General features: G+C 48.8%; 1 protein-coding gene across 4 annotated transcripts in view; it reads right to left on the reverse strand.

Moving 5' to 3' along the window:
• Window positions 1-36: 36 nt before the first annotated feature.
• The window catches only part of LOC142896826 (inactive phospholipase C-like protein 2), a 55,565-nt gene continuing 33,314 nt past the window's right edge, over window positions 37-22,287 (reverse strand). For 2 of the 4 annotated variants that reach the window (XM_076038752.1, XM_076038753.1), the window contains exons 3-7: window positions 19,432-21,918; window positions 15,112-15,315; window positions 13,100-13,175; window positions 5,782-5,891; window positions 37-1,908 (exon numbers count right to left, since the gene is read on the reverse strand). In XM_076038752.1, the coding sequence (XP_075894867.1) occupies window positions 1,354-1,908; window positions 5,782-5,891; window positions 13,100-13,175; window positions 15,112-15,315; window positions 19,432-21,918 (3,432 nt within the window). In that variant the 3' untranslated portion in view covers window positions 37-1,353. The other 2 variants (XM_076038754.1, XM_076038755.1) reach the window with 2 other exon arrangements.

The raw sequence follows: 22,287 nt of genomic DNA on the forward strand, positions 1-22,287 counted from the left end.
AAACTTGGAAGGGTAAATCAATGAGAGGAGGCGGCGTAAAGAAGGAAGCCAGCAGGTTTTTAATGTGCCACTTAAAAGGAGCTTTTACAGAATCCACACTCACTTCGCAGTGAAACACATGTCGGGTTCACAGCGATTGACCCTCGCGTGGCGGCGGCGCCGCCAAAACCTGTAAAGACAACCCCTTGCCTATGCGCTCACACCACCTCTCCTGAACCGCACCGCCGGCAAACCAGGGTCAAATCACACTTTATTTGTGGAAATGATGTTAAAAAAAAAAAGAGGAGAGAATTCTCAAGAGAACTAACAACAATTAGTCAGTCATTCATGTCCGTGTATGCGAGGTTCAATATAGCAATATATGTTCCTTTCGTACACTTTACATACATTTTACATCTATATTTATTCATTTATTTACTTGTCTTTTTTTTTCTTATTTATTGACAGCAGTACCATGACCTCTTGACCTCTTGCAGGAAGGGTCAAATATTCCCGGGTTTGTGATTGGCTGGTGAGCTCCGCCAGCTCCGGCCCAGGGGGCAAGCTTTCACACACACACACACACACACACACACACACACACACACACACACACACACACACACACACACACACACACAGAGTGAACCCCTGGGAAAGAGTTTAGGAGACCCTGGAGGGAGAGTCGCTGAGGAACTTAAAGCCTATGGAATGAATCTGAAGATCTGTGTGCGTGTGTGTGTGTGTGTGTGTGTGTGTGTGTGTGTGAGATCGCAAGGGTCACAAACTGCAAATGCAGCAGCGGCAGCGTCTTTGCTCGACGTCCTGCGGCTCCTCGACTGTGTGCTGAGATGATTTGATTTTCTTTTGGTGAGCCGCTTTCACTTTTGCCGGCTTGAAATGAACGACAAACCCGAGTTAAAGATGAAAGATGAGGACAGCTCTGTGTCTCAAAAGTGAGGGACAGGTGGGGGTGAGTGGGTTTAGTGTGAGCGTTAGTAAAACAAAGCTTAATAAAAACATGCCCCGAGTGGTGTCGGGAAATTTAAAAGTAAAAATAAAAGGCAAATGTGTGGCACCAAAGAATGCCAACGTGAGGTAAAGCCTGTGCCCACAGAGCCAGCGTTTGGACCAGGGTGTGAACCTGGCACCGCCCAGAGCGAGACACGCCCACCCATCCAGAGAGAGACGTCAGTGTTCCACTCCGATCTTCTGGTTTCCTCCCTCGGGACCTCCAGACGACCTTTAAACCTGCGTCTCGCTGCGGGTGCCGCGGGAGCTCCTCCTGGTCGTCACCGTCATCTCTTTTTCTGTCTCGCTGGCGCCCCCTCTGTCTCTCCACTGGAAGGATTCTCTGTGGGCACAGGCTGCGGGTCAGCACGACCCTGGAGGGTCGTCGCCGGTCTTCTCCCTCTCTGGGACAGAGGAGCTGTCCAGGTGACCTGCCGCTGCTGCTGCTGCTGCTGTAGCTGCTGCTGGTGCTGCTGCTGGTGCTGCTGCTGCGTCGCCCCCTGCTGGATGGCTCTGCTGAGGCATGGGAGGGGGTTGAGGGTAGGCTGGCGGCTGGAGGGGATGCTGCTGCTGCGGCTGCTGCTGCTGCTGCTGCTGCTGCTGCTGCTGCTGCGAGGGGATTGGCTGGAGGTAAGGCTGAGGTGCGGTCTGGCTTTGGAACAGGTACACTGGAGGGGGCGGAGCCTGCTGGGGCTTGGCAGAGAGCGGTGGCGGCGGCGGCGGCGGCTGCTGCTGATGCACATGGGCGTGCTGCTGCTGCAGCTGCTGCAGCTGCGGAGGCTGGTGGAGGGGATGGTGCTGCAGCTGCGGGGACGCCGCTCCGTTCTTGCTGAGGCCGCAGGACTGAGCGGCACAGTGGATCTGACGCAGCGTGTCCAGCGACTCACTCTTGGCGTGTTTCAGCAGGTCAGCCTGGCCCTGAGAGACGCACAGGGGAGGGACACAACTCGGTCAACACAGGAGAGATGCACTTGAGTTGATGGTGACAAACAACACTAATTAAAAAAAAACAAAAAAACAACAATCTTCCACTTGATCCTCAGCATTTGGATCACAACTGCTATGAATAATAATAATAATAATAATAATAATAATAATAATGATAATAATATAATTACTGTATTTTAATTATTACTATTATTATTGGTTTGTTTTTCTTCGCACTGCTCTTGATTCAAAGTGATACAAAGTCATGCAAACACATATAAATTCTCCTTCAATTTAATTTAGAGGAATTAAAAAAAACAAACAGCGAGTGCATTCATTCATAGCAGCCAGAAGGGGGCAGTATGAAGCCACTAATCCATGGCGCTTGGTTTCCTGCCAGCACCCACTGCTGCTCCTCTCCACTGGCCACTGATGCCGTCATATGGCCCGAACTCACGTTTTGCGCTCTCTATTTGGGAGACTGCGCCGCAAGGGGTCGAGCCGAGCCATATGTGGAGGACGGACTCGACTGAGACCTCGGAACCTGTTTTCAAACTGAGCAAACAATGAATGGACTTTGAAATATGCTCTCAAACCCTCTCATTGTTTGAACCCTGTTTGAACTTAAATTTACTTAGTCAGAATGTTTTTGTTTTTTTTTAAAGGGCCAGTAGCATTGTGACTCTGTTCTTTCTTTTTTTGAACATCTTTTGTTGACTTCGAGGGTGACAATGTGTTTGTGATGATGGATGCGAGCCGAGGAGTCAGCTTGCCAAACTGAGTTAAGAAGTAATGATTGTCAGGCTGAGGCTGCACAGGACAGAGACTGTGGGAGGAGGTGGAGCTGCTGCTATCCTCTTTTCCTCGACGTCTCCGCTCTCCACAGCCCCCGTCCTGCCTTCGCTTCGTCTGTTGGCAGGCGAGTTAAAAAAGCAGCTGCGTGCGAGAGCTAAATGTTTCCCCGTCCCCCTGCCTCCCCCTGTCCCCCCCGCCTCCTCCGCCTCCCGCTGAACTTCACACGGGGCCCGGGGTGACCCGGTGCTGACAGCTCGTTAAGCCAACATCCCCGCCAAGAGGCGGTGGCGGCGGCGGCGGTGGCTGACCCCGGTGTAGACTGAGAGAGGGGACAGAGTTCCACAAGGCGGCAGCGGCACTCTGACATGCTGCAGAGCGAGTGGGGGACGACCCCCCCCCCCCCGGTGTTGATGTCACTATTTGGCAAGGGGCCTCTTTATTTTTTGCTTTCCTCTACCTGAGTTCATCCAGCACGCAAAGCACGAACATGAATAAGTCATATGTTTGGAGGGGGGGGATAAAAAAAGAAGAAGAAAAAAAATTATGTAAGTCATGACTCACCAGGCATAAAACAAGAGAGCGAGAAGTCTGCTCTCGGCTGGCGCAGCCAAATCACGATGCCTATTGTGCTCGGGTGCGTTCACCCCTGCAGCCGGCCTGAAGGGATGTTCGGGGGTCTTAAGTCAAGCAGAGGGAGGCAGCCAGCCCCCCCCGAACCCCCTCCCCCGTCCATCCTTACTTAATTACTCATCACCCCCCTTGTTTTTGAACCAGTCTCAATCAGGGATTTAAATCGTAGTGATTGCAGGGGTCGTTTGTAATCTCTGGCTTCCTACACAAGCGCTGTCATATAGGGGCCAAATGTTACCAATCAATATTATCAAATTTTCTGGAGAAACATATATAAACCTTAGAACATCAAGTGTTATTTCAAAAAATATGTACTTACTAAATATCGCAAAATAACTCCCCCAAAATTTGAATCTCTCTGATAGAATTGGCCATAATTTCCTTTACACATTCACTGGTTTTGCAAATGGTTTCTGCTGTTGAATCTGATCCAATCAGGTTTTAAATTACTGGTTGGCACAGAAATGTTATCTCTGCCCGACAACAGCCACGGGCAATTCTCGGCTCAAACCCCATGATACATTTTAGACAAACTGCAATACACTCGACAATTCATAATCTTGATTTCTCTTTCGATTTCTTTTTTTTTTTTTTTTTGCCTTCCTTGCCCCGTCAGCAAACCAAACGACAAGCGCAACCGCTCGCTCTCCCTCAGTCCCTCCTGCCCCAGCGTCCATCGACCAATCAGGTTGCTTCCAGGCCTGCTGAGAAGCAGGACAGGCTGACAGGTGAGAGAGGCGGCGGGCAGCAGGTCCGGACGCAGCGGCACCAAATGTTCAAGAATCAGCTTCGGGTTCAGGAGCGAGCAGCGCGGTGGGAGGACGAGGAGCTGCGGAGGTCACGTGCACGCTGCCATGAGGATGTAGCTCACTGAAAAACTGGGGGATTAGGACGGGGAGGGGTGGGGGGGTAGCTGGGTGAGTTTAAGGTTGCACTGAGTGACTGCATGAGGTCTGGATTAGTATTGGGCGTCCATCTGTTACGCTACTTAGGCATTTAGCCCAATGCCTAATTCAGGAGACTGCAATGAAGCCTAATTATGACTAATCTATTTTTTTTTTTTTACCCCAAATAAAGCCGCTGTGTTGGCAGGAAAGAAATCAGGAGCAGAAATTCTGTCGACTGTGATCTGTTAGCAACAAAGTCCCTCGGCAACTGCGGCCTTCAGTCACTTAATCAATGAAATAAAAGTTCACTTAAAACTTAAAGGACTTCATTGAGGTTGTTTCTTTTTTATGAACTAAAGGATTAACCACAATAATATAAACAGATTAAACCTCCTTTAAAAAAATGTCCTATATTATTATATGCAAAAGTCTCTGTCCAGTCAATGAGTCCGTCCATTACTTTTCAGGGAGTGGCACTGGAAACCATCCCTCCGTGATGTCACACAGGGCACTGATAGCTCTCCACCCCCTAGCATGACATTGGTTCCTCCCTCTGAAACCACTTTTGTTTTTGTCTCCTTCCAAACACGTGGAAGCTGAAAACCCAGCGTTTTAGCAGGAGGCTGTAAACAGAGGGCTAAAAGCGCCTCTTCCCTGAAGATCGACACACTCTACAGATCCTTTACGAGCTGATGCTGCTCTGCTGGAACCCCGGGACCTGACATAAAGGTCTGACGATGGATAAGATGTGGAGAAAAGAAACACCCACAGCTCTGATCTTAACGATATATTTCTCCACGCAAAAAGATGAAAAAAAAGGTCAACAGAAGTCAAACGGTAAAAACAAAACACCCGGGGCTGAAGGTCATAAAGCCCAGGCAGCTTCTTCAGCCGCTATCAAAGCATCTGAGGCGAGATGAAACAATAACAATAATGATAATAACAACAATGCCGTGCCCAAACAGTCCCTCAGTGCCGAAGCAGCAGCAGCAGCAGCGCCGCTTCTTATCAACTCCCCCCCCCCCCCTCCTCCTCCTCCTCCGCCTCCCGCCACCGCATTAGGCCGCTGCCTTATCAGCCCGAGTCAAGGATGCGTTTTGCTGAGCATCAGCGGCATCATAAACATCATCGTCTGAATCTGTGCTCAGTGTCTCTGGGGAGGAGCAGGGGGAAGGGAGGTGGGTTGGGGGGGTTGGGGGGTTTGTGCAAGCGGTGCGAAACAATCCTATCATGCCTCGCCAACACAGCCGCGGCGGCAAATAGAGGGCGGGCGAGAGAGAGAGAGAGAGAGAGAGAGAGAGGGAGAGAGAGAGAGAGAGAGAGAGAGAGAGAGAGAGAGAGAGCTGCATCTTGGAATCAACAGTAATTAATTAGGAAGATTTAGAGATTAGAGGGGAGGCAAACACAATTAGAGCCGAGCGCAGCTCTGTCAGGCACTTATGTTTAATCTTGACATTAAAAAAAAAAAAAAAAAAAACCCCAATGAAACAAAACAAAACAAAACAGAGCAACAACTAGGCTGCTGCTGAGGCTACCGCTAGCTCGCGCTCACCTTCAGCACGGTGATGTTCCAGGCGTAGCTCTCCATGGACTTCTGGAGCTTGCGGCCCTTCAGACCCTCCTTGGCTCCGATGCGGTGGAGGTCCTCGTGAAAGTCCAGGCCTGAACGTGCACGTACGTGCACGCCGTGGGAGTAAAGAAGGGAAAACAAACAGTGAGGAAGTCAGTGTGTCTGACAGACAGACAGACAGACAGACAGACAGACAGACAGACAGACAGACAAGAAGCAGTGATGTTTACATGCATTGCATTTGGTTTTCTCATCTAATCGGACTTCTCTCCTTGTCTGCGTATACATACAGAATTATTGACGAGTGTGTGTCCCCCTCCCCAACACTAGGGGGCGATATAAGTCTTTTCACAGTGTTCATTTCCAGTTAATGTCTTTCGTCACGCAATAACAAAACAACTTTAGCGCGAGTGTGTGGCGTCTTGCTTTGGCTGAATTGTATGTTTCTGCACGGTGAAAAGTTTTTGTGACAGGGAAGGACAAAAAAAATAAAATAAAAATACAATAGTTTGTTCAGCGCCGCCTCAGCAGCTCGGTGCAACGACGGCGGCCCCTCCCACCTCGGCCAAGCGTCGCAGCGCTAACGAGCTTAATTGAGGCACCGCAGTCCGAGCTGAACTTAAATTGGTCTGTGATCAGGCTCCGGGATTTATTTATCCCTGGCAGAACCATCAGCTAATCCTCCGGGCTTGCAGAGCAAATTCGTCCCGCTCACCTCGAGTCACCTCAGCCTCGATCCTCTGGGAAAGACGCTGATGTCATGAAAGCTGGTGTTGCCTCAGCAGGGGGGGAACCTCGGCTCAGAGTGGGAGCCTCGCTGGAATAACAAACGCTGGAGTTTGTTGCACGGACCATAAAACCGCGAGAGAGTCAATTAATTTCCGACGTTGTCGCTTGATTGTGCGGGTAAACACATTTAAAGGAACATCAGTCTCCTTCCATCTCATTCATTCAGAGGGAAATCACTTCATCTTTCACTTCAGGCCTCGTCTCACATCTTCTGAGACAACCTTCACGGAGAAGCGGCGCCCATTTTATTCCCTTTAGCCGCATCAAACGTATGCAAATATCACTGGGGCCACTTGACACCGCTGCACGTACAAGCGTACGTTGGACTGGTTTCCACAGCGGCCTTCGGGGCTTTCGTTCTCCAGAGGTAAACACGGGAGGAGGAAGGGGCGTGGCGTGGGGGGTGGGGAGACACTCGCACGCACACACGCTGGCGTGCATCAAAGGGATAAACATCGGAGCGGGAATGATGTGCTGGTGATTCCCATGAAACGAGGCGGATCGTCGGATCATCGCAGGGAAGCAAACTGTTGCTGCTCGACCTCAGAGTTGCACCGCCCCAGCGCCTCGCCTGCCGACTTCATCTTGTAATCCGGGCGGGAGGGATAAACTGAACCATGCCGAAGGTGGCGGCACGACACGGCAGCGGCCTCTTGGTGTCCAAGCCGCCCCTTCCACCACCACCACCACCGCCACCACCACCACCACCGCCGCCGCCCCAGCGGTCACACGGCAGCTTTAAACGCTGCGGCTGTGAAATTGCAGCTGATAAAGATAATGTGATCCCCCTTTGCACGCAGCCAAATAAGGAAATTGGATAAATACAGTTAAAGTGACGGGGAAAATGAGGTGTTTTCTTTCAGGCTACACACACACACACACACACACACACACACACACACACACACACACACACACACACACACACACACACACACACAGACAGTCTTTGCAATGGACAGGAAGCAATTTTGCAAGTGTAATGAGTTCCGCAAGAGCACATCTTACACCCGAAACACACACACACACACGCACGCACACACACACACACACGGCAGGGAGACTCGCTGCAGCCAACAAGCGTAAAAGTAGCTGCTGACAAAATCCAGCAGGGTGTCCAAACAACACCTGGCAGCGAATGAAATGTAAGAGGTGGAGACAAAGACGTTGCATCCGGACGAATCAGTGTTTCATTTATTTGCCTTGAGCCAGTGCCAAGGCCCCGGCGGAATATCATTACGAGGAGTGGAGGGACGGGATCTTCCAGCGGCTGATGAGCCGGGAAAAAACCAGCAAGTCCACAAAGCCCAGGGCGACAGGCAGGTAGAGGGTGTGTATCCGCGGTGATGGAATCCACGCGGATTGAGCGGCTACAGCTGGAGGTGGTCAGTCACAGAGCGGTAAAATAAAACAACAACAACAACAACAACAACAACAACACAACAGCAACTGGTTATCGACAACTGCTTGCAGGGCTGGTGAAACACTCAAACACTGCAACACCAGGGGCCTCATTGCTCCACAGCCACCTCGCGCATCGCAGCCTTGCCCCATAAAAGCAGCGCACAATTAATTTACGAACAATAACGTGTCGAACGACGTCGTGCGACCGCAGTTTAATTTGGAGGGTCGCGCAGGGGAAGGCAAATAAAAAGTTATACGGCTGCAATAAAGCCGGCAGGTGGCGAAACGATCGCCAGGGGTGCCGGCACGTCGCGGGTCAACCCAACATCCTGACGGCACCGTCGACTTTGCTTTGTGTGTTCTGGCACCCCCTATTGGGCAAAGTTGTAGTGACACCAGCGCTAAGGCCGCGTTATCGAGAACCGGATTATTGCACACAGTTACCAACGACGTTAACATAAATGGCCAGATTAAATGCTTTCAAAATGTAATGAAACACATATAACAAGTGAGAAAAATATTCCTGTTAGCAAGCGTCACGAGAATAACCTTCCTTTCCATTTTGGAGAGTTGAAATCCAATCACAGAAAAAAATAATTCAACTAAAGGTCGTCTGGCCGCTCCCCCTGCAGTCAGACAAAAGCGACTCGTTCACGGTCCAATAAGCAGCCGGAGCCATCGCCGCGCGTTAGAAAAAATGAAATAAATAAAATAAAAATGGCAGAGGCTTTTCAAGATATTAACCTGGAGCCGGAGCCGCGATAATCCTGCGTGCCGGTGGAATGACGCTGCCTAAAGCCGCGGTGGATCGAGGCTCCGAGTGCCTTCTCACTAGAGCAGAGCAATCACCATTTGGTGCTGGTGGAATAATAAGAGCACCGCTGTTCAGCAGGAAGTGCTAAAGTAGAACTATAATCGTTTCATCACGAGTGCTGTACACCACTGGGTCACGTATACGCCCACACTCTTGATTGTTTTTAGCTGGTATGTTGTATGTTGCTTTTTTTTTTAATCATACAACCTTTAGCGAGGATATACAGTAAAGATCTGTGCAGGTGCACGTGTGCTATGTTCATTATACACATGCATTACCTGCTCAGCAAGTAACTGAACTTTACAAGAATTCAAGTCTCAATTCTTGCAGATCCATCTTGAAAATCTGGCACCAATGGGGAAACCAAAATCTTATCGTCTGGCAGAAAATAAATGTGATTGGTCCGCACTGAACATGACAGACAGGAGGTTTGTCCAGTCACTTTCAAAGACTTTTTGAAGAGTGGCCTGCCCCAAACATTACCTGTGCGCTCTTTCCAAGATGGATCAACTTTCATTGTCAGCATGAGGAGACTCCAAGTAGAGCGACACAACAGCAACACAAACTGCTTCCTGGAAGTGACAGACTCTAAATTCACATCTCGTCACGGATGCAACAACAATAACTAATAACAATCAAACAGTTTATGACGGAGGATAAAAGCGAATGTTCACAGAAAAGCAGCACAGATGCTCCATCTCGTCTCCATCTCACCTCGCCCAGACAGACGGACGGAAGACGAAGGCACAAAGGAAGTGGCGGCGGCGGCGGCGGCATCTGGCAGGATGTACGTCCCAGCTGTCCTTCACCGCCACTTCGCCCATTTAGCCCAAGTGCGTGTGCGTCGTGATGGGTAGCTGTCAATGGAGCTCCCGGAGGGGGTCTTTGGGTGCCTCGTTTCGGCCGTCCTCATCAACTTGTCCGCCCAAATTAAACTGATTAGTCGCAATAATGACAAGGCGTAAACGGAGGAGGCCGGGGGCCGGGGGGGGGGCCTCTTCCAGCTGCCAACGCCACCAAATTCAAGGTCGCTACGATGTTTAAGGTGGGAAAAAAATGTATAGATGGAGAAGGGCCCCCTGGTGGCCGACTGCGACCACTATGATGACGACTCATCAAGACGACATTTAGCTGATGAACAGCCTCACGTCCAATCAGGAGGCTTTAAATTAAGCTCATCACTCCCCCCTGATGCCGTTCCTTCCTCCTCCTCCTCTTCTTCCTCCTCCTCTTCCTCCTCCTCCTCCTCACTCCACCCTTCATCACGCAACCGCAGCCACCAAATGACACCTCCCGGCCTCTTCTGGATCGATCACACCGACACAAAGCCTTCAATTCCATGCAAACAACAGCGTCTCGCTCCAGCGACGCCCCCGCCGACCCTGCACGTAATCACATGGCTTTCGGGACGGCTGGTGAAGGGAGGCATTCAGCGGCTGACAGCGCATCAAAAGAGACTCGCGGCTCGCCCCATCTGAGGGGATTCTGAATTATTGTTATCATCGTCGTGACAACATCCCCTGTGTCCTTTTGTGAGGATTACCAATGCTGATATCAAATCAAAAGACCCTGAGCTGAACAGGAGAGCGGCTTCTGCCGAAGATTTTCAGTGACGGGGACGATCAAAGATGCTGTGTTTAAAAAGATTTCAGCTAATAAGCCTATTTCAGAGGATGACGGGCATTTTTTTTTTTGAAGGAGGCTGTGAGCAGAGGGCTAAATATGCTGCTTTTTCTTTCTGGAAAACTAATCATGTGAAGCTGCTTGAACTGGAGTTTCTTACTTCTGACTAGCAGCTCAGCTTATCTCTCTGAAAGGTCTCTATACTTTTCTAACAGACAGGTACAAATTATTTCCTTCTGCAGGAATTTACACCATGTTCAAACAACGCTATCCTTTTCACAGAAGATTTATCGGATCCTGTTAAATGACGGGGTCGCTTGCATCATGTCAGAGTTTTTGTAAATGAGCGTCCTCCTCCTCCTCCTTCTCCTCCTCACCCCTCCTCCTCCTCACCCCTCCTCTCCTCCAGGGGCAGGCGAGGCAGGGAGGAAGGGTGTGTGTGCGTTATCGCCAGGGCCGGTGGAGTGTGTTTCAGTGGAAGTGCTATGTTTGGCATGCAGCTGAGGCCCCTGCGGCTGCCGCCGCTCCGCCTGCCTCCATCAGGCCTTACGTAACGCTGCGCTCACGGCAAAAGCACGGCAACAATTTGGGTTATCAATCGCTTTCCAGCGGCCACGCCATCGTCTGGGAGTCGCCTAAAAGCCCCTCCAGCCTGTTTTAAAACCTTTGCCAAGCAAATTCAGCTACCGCACTCCCCCACCCCCTTCCACCTCCACCAAAAAGAAGCACGTCGATGCAGGACGAGACAAGTTCAGCTTTATGACAAATGTCATTTCCAGAAAAGCGACGTGTTCGTGTGATTTTTTTTTTTTTTTTCATTATTAGGAAAATAAGCTGAGCTTCAACGTCGACTCCCGGGGGAGCGGCGCTGTGTGGGGGTCTAAGCTCTGCTTAACTGTGCAGCCTTTGAAGATGCTTCCAGCTCTGGGCTGTAGGGGGAACCTCGGAGTCAGGGGATGACGGCGCGATTGAAGCCCCGCCGTTCAACCCGCAAACCCCCTCTGGGTAAGAGCACAACATGAATATCAGGCCGGCTGGTTGTGTTGGTGAGGGGGGTGTGGAGCTGGATAGATCAGGCTGAAAACTGGCGGATCGGAGAGGCAGGAGGCGCCGGGGACAACTTGTGGATTCTGATGAATAAAACAACAAATGCATAAACTGCGTGAGGATCTTTGCAGGTCCTATTATCAGCCATGGACTTGACCTGACGCAGCAAGTTTCATCCTTCCATCCGCCACTATATATACGTCACTGGACAAGAACGTGATATGTTGTAGGTTTTGCATCGAAAGAAAGCTTCCCGCCGCACTTCCCGAGGTGGAAGGGAAGCGCAGGAACAAGAAGAAATACGCACAAATTGCACAAACTTCATTTCACTTTCATCTTGGCACCCTGACAGGATTCGAGTGTCAGAGGGGCGAAATACGATACTGCACAGATCACTAGATGTCAATGTTTTTACACTGAACCCCGACTGAACAAACAAGGATCCATTGGAGGTGCTGCTGGTTTGTTGACACCATCAACTCTTGTTGTCCTTCTTGGTTTTGCTTGTTTTTTCCCCTCTTAATTACAAGTTAGGTTCGCAGTTTAGCAGGCTGTGCTATCATTAGCATTGCGACAGTGACACAGCATGAAGGACTAGCTGGTATTACCTTGACCGTGTGAAATCAGCACCATGGCCATCAGCAAGCATACAAGGAACAGTTGGACAACCCACACACAGGCAGGGGGCGCTGTGACAAAGCGAAAACTATTTTTCTCTGAAGCCAAATTTTCCAGGTAGCCCCTTTAAATTGAAAAAAAAAAAAAAAAAAAAAACCTAAACCATTGTGTAAAGAGCGTGTCAGTATTCCAATTATGTGGCTCTCCTGTTTGAAGGGCTCATCAGCGGAGTCGGCGCGGCGCTGCTGCCGAAGACACGAAGCAAATGAGGAACAATTAGTTCTGAATGTGAAAGAGGCGGCTGCAGATGAGCCGCAGGATTTGAGGCCATTTCTCTCGTAATGATCTTATTATGGTCCATTTCAGCCTTAAAAGGCGAGGAAGGCCGCTTACACTGAGCACCCTTCACATACTAAGAACAAAAAGAAAAGTGCTGATAAAACGTCTCCTAATCCTGTCGTTTTCCTCTTTGCTTTTGCTCCCACTTCACCCTGTCAAACCTTTCTGTTGCTCTTATTCCTCTGCAGCCGCACTTCTCCGCTGTCTGTCCTTCCTCTCCTGCAGCCGCCTGTTTACACAAGGCTGCAAGATTTCTCTCCTACCTGCCCACCGACACTGTTAACTATTCTGCAGTGACTCACCGAAGACGGCCTGTTCCACTGACTGGGAGGCCGGAGAACGACAGACACACGCTGCATAAATTACTTTGCAAAAATGATTCTCATTTCCCAGAGTGACACGAGGCAATCATTGTGTGTGTGTGTGTGTGTGTGTGTGTGTGTGTGTGTGTGTGTTGCAATTAGGACAATTTGCATTTCCCAAGTCACCCTGCAGAGCAGCTGGATCGCTTGGAAAACTTTTTGTGAGCAAATTCTACTGATTAAACTTTTTCGGAGCAGACTAAGCTGCAATGTCTCCACTATTTCCTTTTTTTTAAGCCGTGTTTTTCCTCTCGACTTGCCACCTCAGCCGTCTTCAGCGTGGTGGAGCCGAGGATGAGCGTACCTGCCCGTTGCGCTTGCGTTAGCTTGGCGTAGACGACGTCGGCGGACTCGATCAGTGTTCTGCTGGTTTGGATCATCTGAGGGAAGGAAAAAGAGAAAGAGGACAAAAGGAGACACAGTGTTTGGATCAGTACAAAGCAGAGGGTGCTTGAGCGGTGCGAGCGTCTGCGAGCTATCAGGAAACGAGAGGCAAACACTCCATATGGAGAGCTGAGAGGCGTCTGTCATGACGCAGCGTAAAGGGCTTTAATCCCCTTCAAGCGGCGCGCTAACAGTAGCTGCGAAGTGGATTCGGGCTAAGCTGCTGTGTTTACAGGCAGCACTCCACAATTCAGCCGTAACCCAGTTAAAGGCCACAAAAGGCTGTTGAGAAAAACGTCTTGATCTGATTACTTTAATTGCTGATTGATCTTAATCAGAGGAAGCTGATGTTTCTTTTCTTTTTTTTTTCCATCGGTTCTAATCAGCTGGAGTGTGTAAACAGCACAGTTGCCGCGTCGTTTTCATGGAGAAAACTCCTCAGACAGATTACAAATTACAACGCTGCAACTGCAAACTCTAATGGAGCTGACAATGTTGTTTGAGATGCTGCTAAATCTTACACACTGGTCCTTTAAATGAACTTTCTCACTATCTCTTTCTATCTCTGATACATACACGCACACGCTCACCAACACTGAGGTCTCTGTGTCACGCATGCAGAAAACCTCCAGGACCGAACATAAAGCCTCACTCAGGCGCCTGAACCTCGGCCAGTCCGCCACATTAATATATGCACATCTATCATCCCAGTCCACATACAGGCCCGTTTGTATGCGCCGGCGGATTTGCATAAGACGATGAAACGAGAAAGAATAAACTTGGAGTGGAAGCATATTTTTTTCCCTTTTTTTCTGAATAGCCTCTTTAAAAAAACACTCTAATAATTCAAATAATTCCGCTGTAACAAATACTCATTGAGGCCAAATGAATAACAAACGATTTCAAGCCCTCGTCTTCAAGCCCTGAGAATTCATCTTCTGTTTGCTCCAGAAATGCTAGAATATCAAGTCAGAGGCAAAGTTCTTTTCACGCTCGTTGTCATGAAGCTTTGCCTGTGAGTGAGAGAAAAAGAGAGGGAGGGAGAGAGAGAGAGAGAGAGAGAGAGAGAGAGAGAGAGAGAGAGAGAGAGAGATGCTCACTCTGACAGGCCTGGTTGATTCTGTCTGGTGCAAAATCCTCATAAAAGTCCCAGTGGATTATTATTATTCTGATTATTTATTTTGTCATCATGGGGCTGGCGGTCTGAGCTCGACAGCGTTCTACCAGCCACCGGCCAGGAGATAACTCATCTCAGACAGACTCCTCCAAGCCGCTTCTGGGGCGCGGTGGCGGCGGCAGTAAGTGAGAAATACAGCGTTCTCGGGCGGAGAAGGTCGCCTTGAGTTACGCAGCAGGAAGCCGAGGCTCCACGAACTCGCTGATCTGACGAGTAGCAGCAGCAGCACATCTAGGACCTTTGCCAGAGGCACAGTAGTAACGACTGCCAAACTCCGGGCCAGTAATGAGCTGGCCATTAGCTGAAGCTGCTGCTTCTCCAGAACGGGACAGTGAAACAACAAAACAGTGACTTTTAAGAGAGTCTTTGAATTGGAACATTGAGGGAACAACTTTAATGCATCTTTTTTTTTGTGTTACCGCCACGCTGACAAACACAACAAAGACGAAAAAGTGACAACTTTAGCATTTGAAGCTGGCTTTTTCTGAGTTACCGCGCTGAAATGAGCCGTTTGGATTTTTCTCGACTTTCTACATCACAAGTGGAGCTGATTTTTATGGTAACGCCCCAGCGGGCCTTATTTCTTTTTCAAATGTGGACGAGGCATCGCTGCATGAGAGCTAGTGGCCATCATTCCTGCTAGCTAGCAGCGAATCAAAAAGCTATCTCTTCCCCAGCGTCCACATGACGACGAACCACTGATAGTCCACAATATGCCCAGTTTCATTCTGCATCCCAATTCAGCATTTGCTTACCATGTCGTAGGCGTTGAGCACTTTGCGCAGCAGCTCGGGGACGGGACCCTGGGCCTCCATGGTGGGGTAGCTCTCGCTCAGGTCCACCATCACCTTCAGCGAGCGCTCGCTGTTCATCAGCCAGGTGGAGACGGTCAGGATGCACTGCTTCATGTTGGCGGCCGGGGTCAGACCGCACAGCTCCTTGAAGGACACTGTGGCGTTCTGATGGGGGGGAGGGGAACGTAGACGTGTGAGACGGCAGAAGACGAGTGGTCACTCATCCGAGCAAAACGACAGAACGCAAAAAACAAAATGTTCTGCACGTGTGCGACAGCGTGTCTGATCCTCGGCCTTGTGGACGGCAGATGAGGGGATCGCGCTCGTCGCTGTCGGCTCCGTTTGCCGACGACTTTCAACTGGGAGGAGGGAGATTCAGACGGAGAAGGAATCCTGACTCTGTCCCTGGAGGAGGTGGCGGAGGATCGGCACCGTTTGTCTTGGCGACGGTCAAGACTTTTCCCATAACGTCACCCGGCAGCCGGGACCCGGAGTGGGAAAACTTTCGGCCATACAGCAGAAGATCGCAGTGGATCAAGTGACTCATCCCCCTTTTCTTTTTTTCTTTTTAAAGTTTGTTCTCACCTCCCACACATCTCAGTATTTATGTTTGAGCCCTTACTGCAAATATTGAGCTGAGGACTGCGGAGCAGGTTTTTTGTTCCTCCAGCTTCTCTCTTAACACAGAGTCCATCTGAACATTTGAAAGGATAATAAAATAAAAAAAAGCTAAACCTCTTGTTCGTTCACAAATGCACAACATGTAACTGTTCTTGCTCCAGAATTTCACAAGAGGTCATTATAGTGCACATAAAAGCACTTTGTTATAGAAAAATGTACTTTTCAATTTACAAATGCAGTGGCCAGGCCCTTTAATCTGCAATATTCCCGTTCAGAAAAACTTTTCTCTGACTTTTTGTCTCGCCACCTTCAAGATGCACTCAATAAATCTCTGCTCAGCCATAATTAATTAAAACCTCAGTTCTCCGAGTGTTGCTGCGTCCTTGAGCCAGTCAATAAATAACAGATTTCGTATCAAGAAAATCAACCTGCATAAAAGCATTTTCCTAATTCATGGTAACAAAGAGGTGGGACAAAACCCTAAATCACTGTCAGAAGAATTTGCCTCTTGCACCTTCATTAACTTTAGTTTACAAACTTGTGAGTGTAAAACTGTGATGTGGGCAAGTAGAACTTCCCAAATCCACCACCCGAGTTACACTCTCATCACCAACAACTAGAGGACAGGAGGCCCCTGATGGCGGCCCACCATCCCTCTTCTGCCAGGCACTGCTGTTTGTCAGGCGGCAGAACAACATTTCACAACAAGTCGGAGAGAGGTGTGAGAAGACAAGTGGACAGCGAAAAAGGAGAGAGAAAAAATGTGAAAAGAGCAGCAGCAGCAGCGAGGCAAGAAGAGAGAAGTCCGAGGCGGCCAAGAAGGAATAGAAGAGGCAGAATAAAAGAGAGGAAGGGGTGGAGGGGGGAGAGGGAGGTGGAGGGGGAGGAAACAAGGCACTGCTGGTATTTGGGAGGATGTCCACACATTGAGCAGTGTGGGAACCGGCCGTCTCCCTGGGATGGACCTCCAGGCCTGCAGAAGAATCCGGCCAGTCGGAGGCCAGGCGGTGGATCTGTATGCAGCAGCGCCGCCTCCTGCCTGGAGAGGCGCTGCTGTGATTCTACGTGCACGGCCGCCACGATCAGAGAAGAGTGTGTGTGTGTGTGTGTGTGTGTGTGTGTGTGTGTGTGTGTGTGTGTGTGTGTCTGTATGTATTAATTCCCCGCTGCGGTGCCGAGCCAAAGTCATTAAGTTTGATTATATGTGTTTTTTGGTTTTTTTTGCACGCACTGCAGGCGCCACATGCATGAGCGCTCTGGGATAATATCGGTGAAATGAAAAAAACAAAACAAAACAAAAAATCCCGGCTCGAGTTTGTTGTCTGGAATCTACGATGAGAGACTTGTGTTTTTAATTACACCCCCTACAGCCCCCCCCCCCCCCCCCACAGCCCCCCCCTCCTGCTGACATTTCCCACACCAGAGCCTTGTGTCCGGTTACAACACTGCTTTTGTTCTCCTCCCAGCATTTTCTTCTACACTTTTTTTTTTGATCTACCATCATCCTAATTTGAAGTAAGTGAGTTTGGAGTGATCACACCGTCACATGTAGACTGGTATGTTTTGAACAGACCGGGACAAGAGATGATGAGATGATGTTCTGCAACGCAGCCAGTGCTTTGTTTTTTTGTGGTTGAAAGTCCACGTTTGCTCACTCTTAGAACCTGTTTCCATGACACCATCGTGGTTCGATGGTCTAAAATGTGAATTAAGGGGGTGAATGTGTTTTTGCCTCTAATCAGGGAAGAAAGGACCCTGGAAGATCTCCTTCCCTTTGTGCGACACAATCGTCTTCCACTAATTATGCAGCAGAAGCCCAGCTGCTGAGAACAAAGGTTCTCTTCTTACTGCAAAAAAGAGCAACATTACGCTTTTGACGGACAATCGTCTAAAGCATGGTGTCACCATGAGTTCTAAAAATTCAGCTTCAAGGTTTTCGTTTGGCTTCTTCGGCTCAGTGCCGGCGAAGCTTCCAGGTCTGCTGGGTTTGCTGCTTTGTTGGGTTGATGGACACTCCAGCCGTAGATCTAAGGCAGCACAGCTGGCCTCTACAAAGCTTTCACATTTAAATGGCAAAGGCCTCTTTCACAAAAAATAAAAAATAAAAAGAGAAGAGGAAAAAACATCTCAATTTGTCCTCCTTTAAACCTTCCTCTCAACTTCTCCTCTTTCATTAATTCCCTGAACTTTAATGTTTTGCTTTTCAAAAAAAAAAAGGGCGGGAATTTAAATTGTAAACGTGGCCGAGGACGCAACGGCACCGTTTGATCGGGTCAAACAGGCGTGCTGCCACTTCTCATCTGAAGCTGGTGTGGTGTGTAATGACAAATGAGCCACAGAGAGGATCAGAGCGATCAGTGCAACAGATCTGATTGGATTTCCAATAGTTTTCCCAACTTGGATTTTCGCACAATGACTTTCTGACTCACAACCGAGGGCCAGATGTCTGTGCTTCGTCATTTGTTTTCTTCTTTTCTTTTCAAGCCTTCCTCCTTAAAATGTGGCATTCTGCTTCCAAAGCAGCCGCAGCTCTGATTTTGCTCTGCGCACACCGAGCTGAGTAGTTAGAAGTTAAAGTGTCTGCTTGGGCTGTGATTTGCAACGAGACACAAGAAGTACTGAAAAGTGTTCCCAGTATGGTCTTAGCTGAAGTACAGCAGTATCTGCCGAGGTTACTAATATCTCATTTGCTGATCTGTGAGAATTTCAAACCAGTTCACAAAGTGGCCTGAAATCCCAGTATTGTCTCCCTACGCAATGACCGTCCCTTATTAATGATACCATTCATAACGCTCATAATTGCGTGGCAAGGCCACTTTACTACAGCTCCCTGGGAAAACATAAATAAAACTGTAATTACAACAGCAAGCACAGTGTATCCGTACTCGCACCTTGAGAGCAGAGGAGCGCCACTGAAAGATGCTTTCATCTCAACTAAAGCCTGAATACGTAAATTCCCGTGAATGTAATTAAACACCCTACATCGCTTTGCAGTTCCATCATGATCGTTTCTGACTGCTGTGAAAATTATCAAGGGCAACGTTGTTGGCCCTTAGTTCAAAGTGCTAACTCATTTCTTCATGCATACAGGTTGAAATCGCATCTTTGAGGAATTGGAAGATACGCCGAGTACTGGTTATTAATATAAGGAGGAATTATTGAATTTTGGAAAATGTGGAATTTTATATCATTAAAAAGGCGAAACCTTAAGAACTGAAAACTGCAATATGGAGAGCGACAATATTGCACTATGGAACTAGACATGCTTTGCTAAATTTTAATAATGTGTGGCTTCTGGCTCGGTAACCATAACGTGACTGTGCAACAAATTTGCACACCCTTAGTAATATTTATGCAATACACGTCTTTGCTTTAAAATTATGAATTAGATTAGATGAACCTTTGGAACAAAAAAATCCACTGATTAGAAAGTGTCTCTGTTGCTAATTTTTCTGCATGATGAATGGCAGAAGCACGGCATCAGCATGCAAAAAGCAGAGAAAAATAAAGGTCACGCACAGATTAATGAAACAAGTTCGACACAAAGCACATTATTGTGAGGGAGTTAACAGCAATCAAAAGCCTGTGCAACACTCTTAATAACGCTTTCACTGAGTGTCTTTTTTTAAATATAAATATAATGAGCTTAGAGTGCCTTACCTGCACATTTTCTCTGAGGTCTGTTGCCTCCCTGAGGGGCTGAGTAGAAGCTCTGAAGAGCTCATCCACCACTTTGATTCCCGTGGTCTTGGTTGTGGTGTATTCCCTGGCCTTCCTCCCCTTCCTGACGTACAAGCCCCTCTTGTGCGCCTTCCCTCCTCCCCTTCTATTAGTGATGGCTACATGTACAAATAAAGTCGTGTTGGGGAGGAACTCGCCGGTCAGAGACTGGAGGGGCACATGTCTGTAGCCTGGCTGTAGGCACTCAAACGGTATGGTGTACTGGCCAATGAACTCATCCCCGATGTAGTCGTCGTCCAGCACTACAAATCGCAACACGGCAAGCTCTGGTAGATTGATCTGGAATTCAAAACTCTCATCAAATATTGGGTTGTCACCATTCTGGGACATGGTCTTGGTTCTTTGCTCAGCACAGTCGGCGGGAATACCGTGGATCTCCACGTATATGTAAGGCTCCACAACGTCACCCTTTGCAGCAGAGCCACGGGGTTTAGGCAGATTCTGACCACTGATGACTTTTATGTGGAGAAGTTGGGCGGACACCCCGGGTAGAGAGTCCCTTGCGTTGGCACTGAAGTAGGATACCTCTTCTCTCATAATGGCGGGTCGCAGGACATAGCCACAGTTCCCATTTTGCCTGAACCAGCCCAGGTTGAGGTCCATCATCAGGCCTGGCGTTTGGTAGTTCATTGCCACTATCTGGCAGCCACACTTCCAGAAATCCTGGGGGTTCATGTTGCTGGCATCGATTCTCATGGGTGTGGGGTATACCCTTGAGAGAAAACGTTTATTGTAGGAGACAAATTCTTCAGGGAACTCGTTGGCAAATCGGTTGGCATCTACCTCGTTGTAAGAACATATCTCCCAGTATTTCTGCTCCCTTTTTGAGACTTCAAAGTCTCTAAACTGGACGGACTTGCAGAGAGATACGAGATCAGAGAGCTCCTTACACAGTCTAAGTCTCTTGTACCCTAAGCCGTTCAGCTGGTCCTTCTCATCAGCCCCAACTCGCCGAGACATTTCCAGACCCTCCTCTTCATCCGTCACATCACCCTCAGCATCGGTGCAGCTGGGTGGTAGCCTCTTACCCTTGATAAGGATTTTACCCTTGAGTTTCTCAGGGGAGGGCAGGTAGTTTTCCTCCTTATTGGGAGGCTCCACGGCTAACTTGTCCCCAAGTATTTTCTTCATGTGCTGGGCCATGACTCTCTGCTGGGGGATGCAGCAGTGGGTCACTAAGCAAAGAATCAGGGGATACTCCGAACTTTCAAAAGCGTATTGATTTATAATGTCAAGTATTTTTGAGAAAGCTAAATGGGAGGCCACGGAACTACCAACATAGACCACGGGCTCGTTGTCGGGGCCATCCCACACAATGACCTCAATGCTGCGGCAGCCCATCCTCAGAGCCCTGATGTAGCTGCTAATGTCTGAGGAACCCCAGAAATGATCTTCCAAAAGAGAGGCATTGTGTGATGAATTGATGTAGTAATGGGACAATGGCTGGCTCATATCCTGGCACACACGTTTGTGCTGCGGGTCAAAGATGTGGCATTCGGAGGACAGGAGGTAGTGAGTGAAGCCATCGATTGAGAGGTATCCCCGCTCCCTTCCTTCGGCCGATGGCTCAAATTTCTGAACAATTTCCCAGCACATGTCCTCCGTTACTCCTTCAACACCCTGCTCCACCTCCACAAACAGCATCAGATCCTTACTGTCAAGATATTCCTTATTACTGGAGAACTGCATCAGTAGGAAGAATATCTCCGGCCGTGTACAGAGCTCACAGTAAGCCTCCACAAACGTGTCCATGTTAATCGCCTCTCCATACTGGTCTTTGGCTTTCTGTAGTTCTTTAAACTTCAGCTCTATCCGAGACTCTTTCATCCCAGGGTTGAGACCCTTGATGATCTGCGTTGCCCTGAATAAATCGATGTGTCCTTCCTTTTCCATGTCGGCGAGCTCAAAAACCGAGCCAATCCAGGATGTTCGTACGCTTGGTTGACTGGGTTCTACCATGTTAACGGTATGCCGGCCATAAGACACCAGATACCTTAGGCCCATCACCCAGGTGCTGACAACATCTGCCGTACTGGCAACCAAATCTAGGGACTCATAATTATCTCCGTAGATGATTGAGAAGGCGCACTCATCGGGAAATTGGTCTGAGAGTCCATTACTGCGCAGGACTGGAGTTTTCTTTCCCAAACGAACCTCCTTGATGCCCTTGATCTCCAGCTTGGCCTTTTCAGAGTCTTTCTTGGACGGCTCCCATCGCAGCCAGTGCATGTCTGGATCCAGCAGGAAGTAGCGGTTGTACATGCGCGAGTTGGAGCGCACCTTCTTCATCTCGCAACCCTCCATCATGAAGGCCATGCAGGCAGCCGTGCTGTTTATCTTTCGGTCGCTTGGCATGGAGCTGAAGGACACGGTCTTCTTCCGCACCTGCTTCTGTTTGGAGCTGTCCTGGAAACACACAGAAAGATTTTTTGGTTACAATCTTACAATGGAAGCGTCAGACTTCTAACCTGTGTGCAAGCATTCCACTTCTCGTACGCCAAACAAATTCAAACTGTGTCAGATTGTTGAACTCCTATGAGTGTTGACAAACTGTTGTTTTGCCACCTGGCGAGAAACAGCTGAATTTTTTTGTCTGGCAAAAACAAAACAAACACAAAAACAATAATACATCAGTGTTGCCTTGTTTCCCACATGGGGCTGTGGTTCGCTAGATAGCATGCAGATGGCCTGGTTGAGGGCGTGGGAGACTTGTTTTGAATAATTCATGGCACAGGAAACAGGACATTGGAATCTAAACTTTACTAACAGACAAAT

The sequence above is a fragment of the Nelusetta ayraudi genome, unplaced genomic scaffold (assembly GCF_046127955.1).
Source record: "Nelusetta ayraudi isolate G7.1 ecotype Tasmania unplaced genomic scaffold, CSIRO-AGI_Nayr_v1 ptg000057l, whole genome shotgun sequence".
In the NCBI taxonomy this organism is placed as follows: domain Eukaryota; kingdom Metazoa; phylum Chordata; class Actinopteri; order Tetraodontiformes; family Monacanthidae; genus Nelusetta; species Nelusetta ayraudi.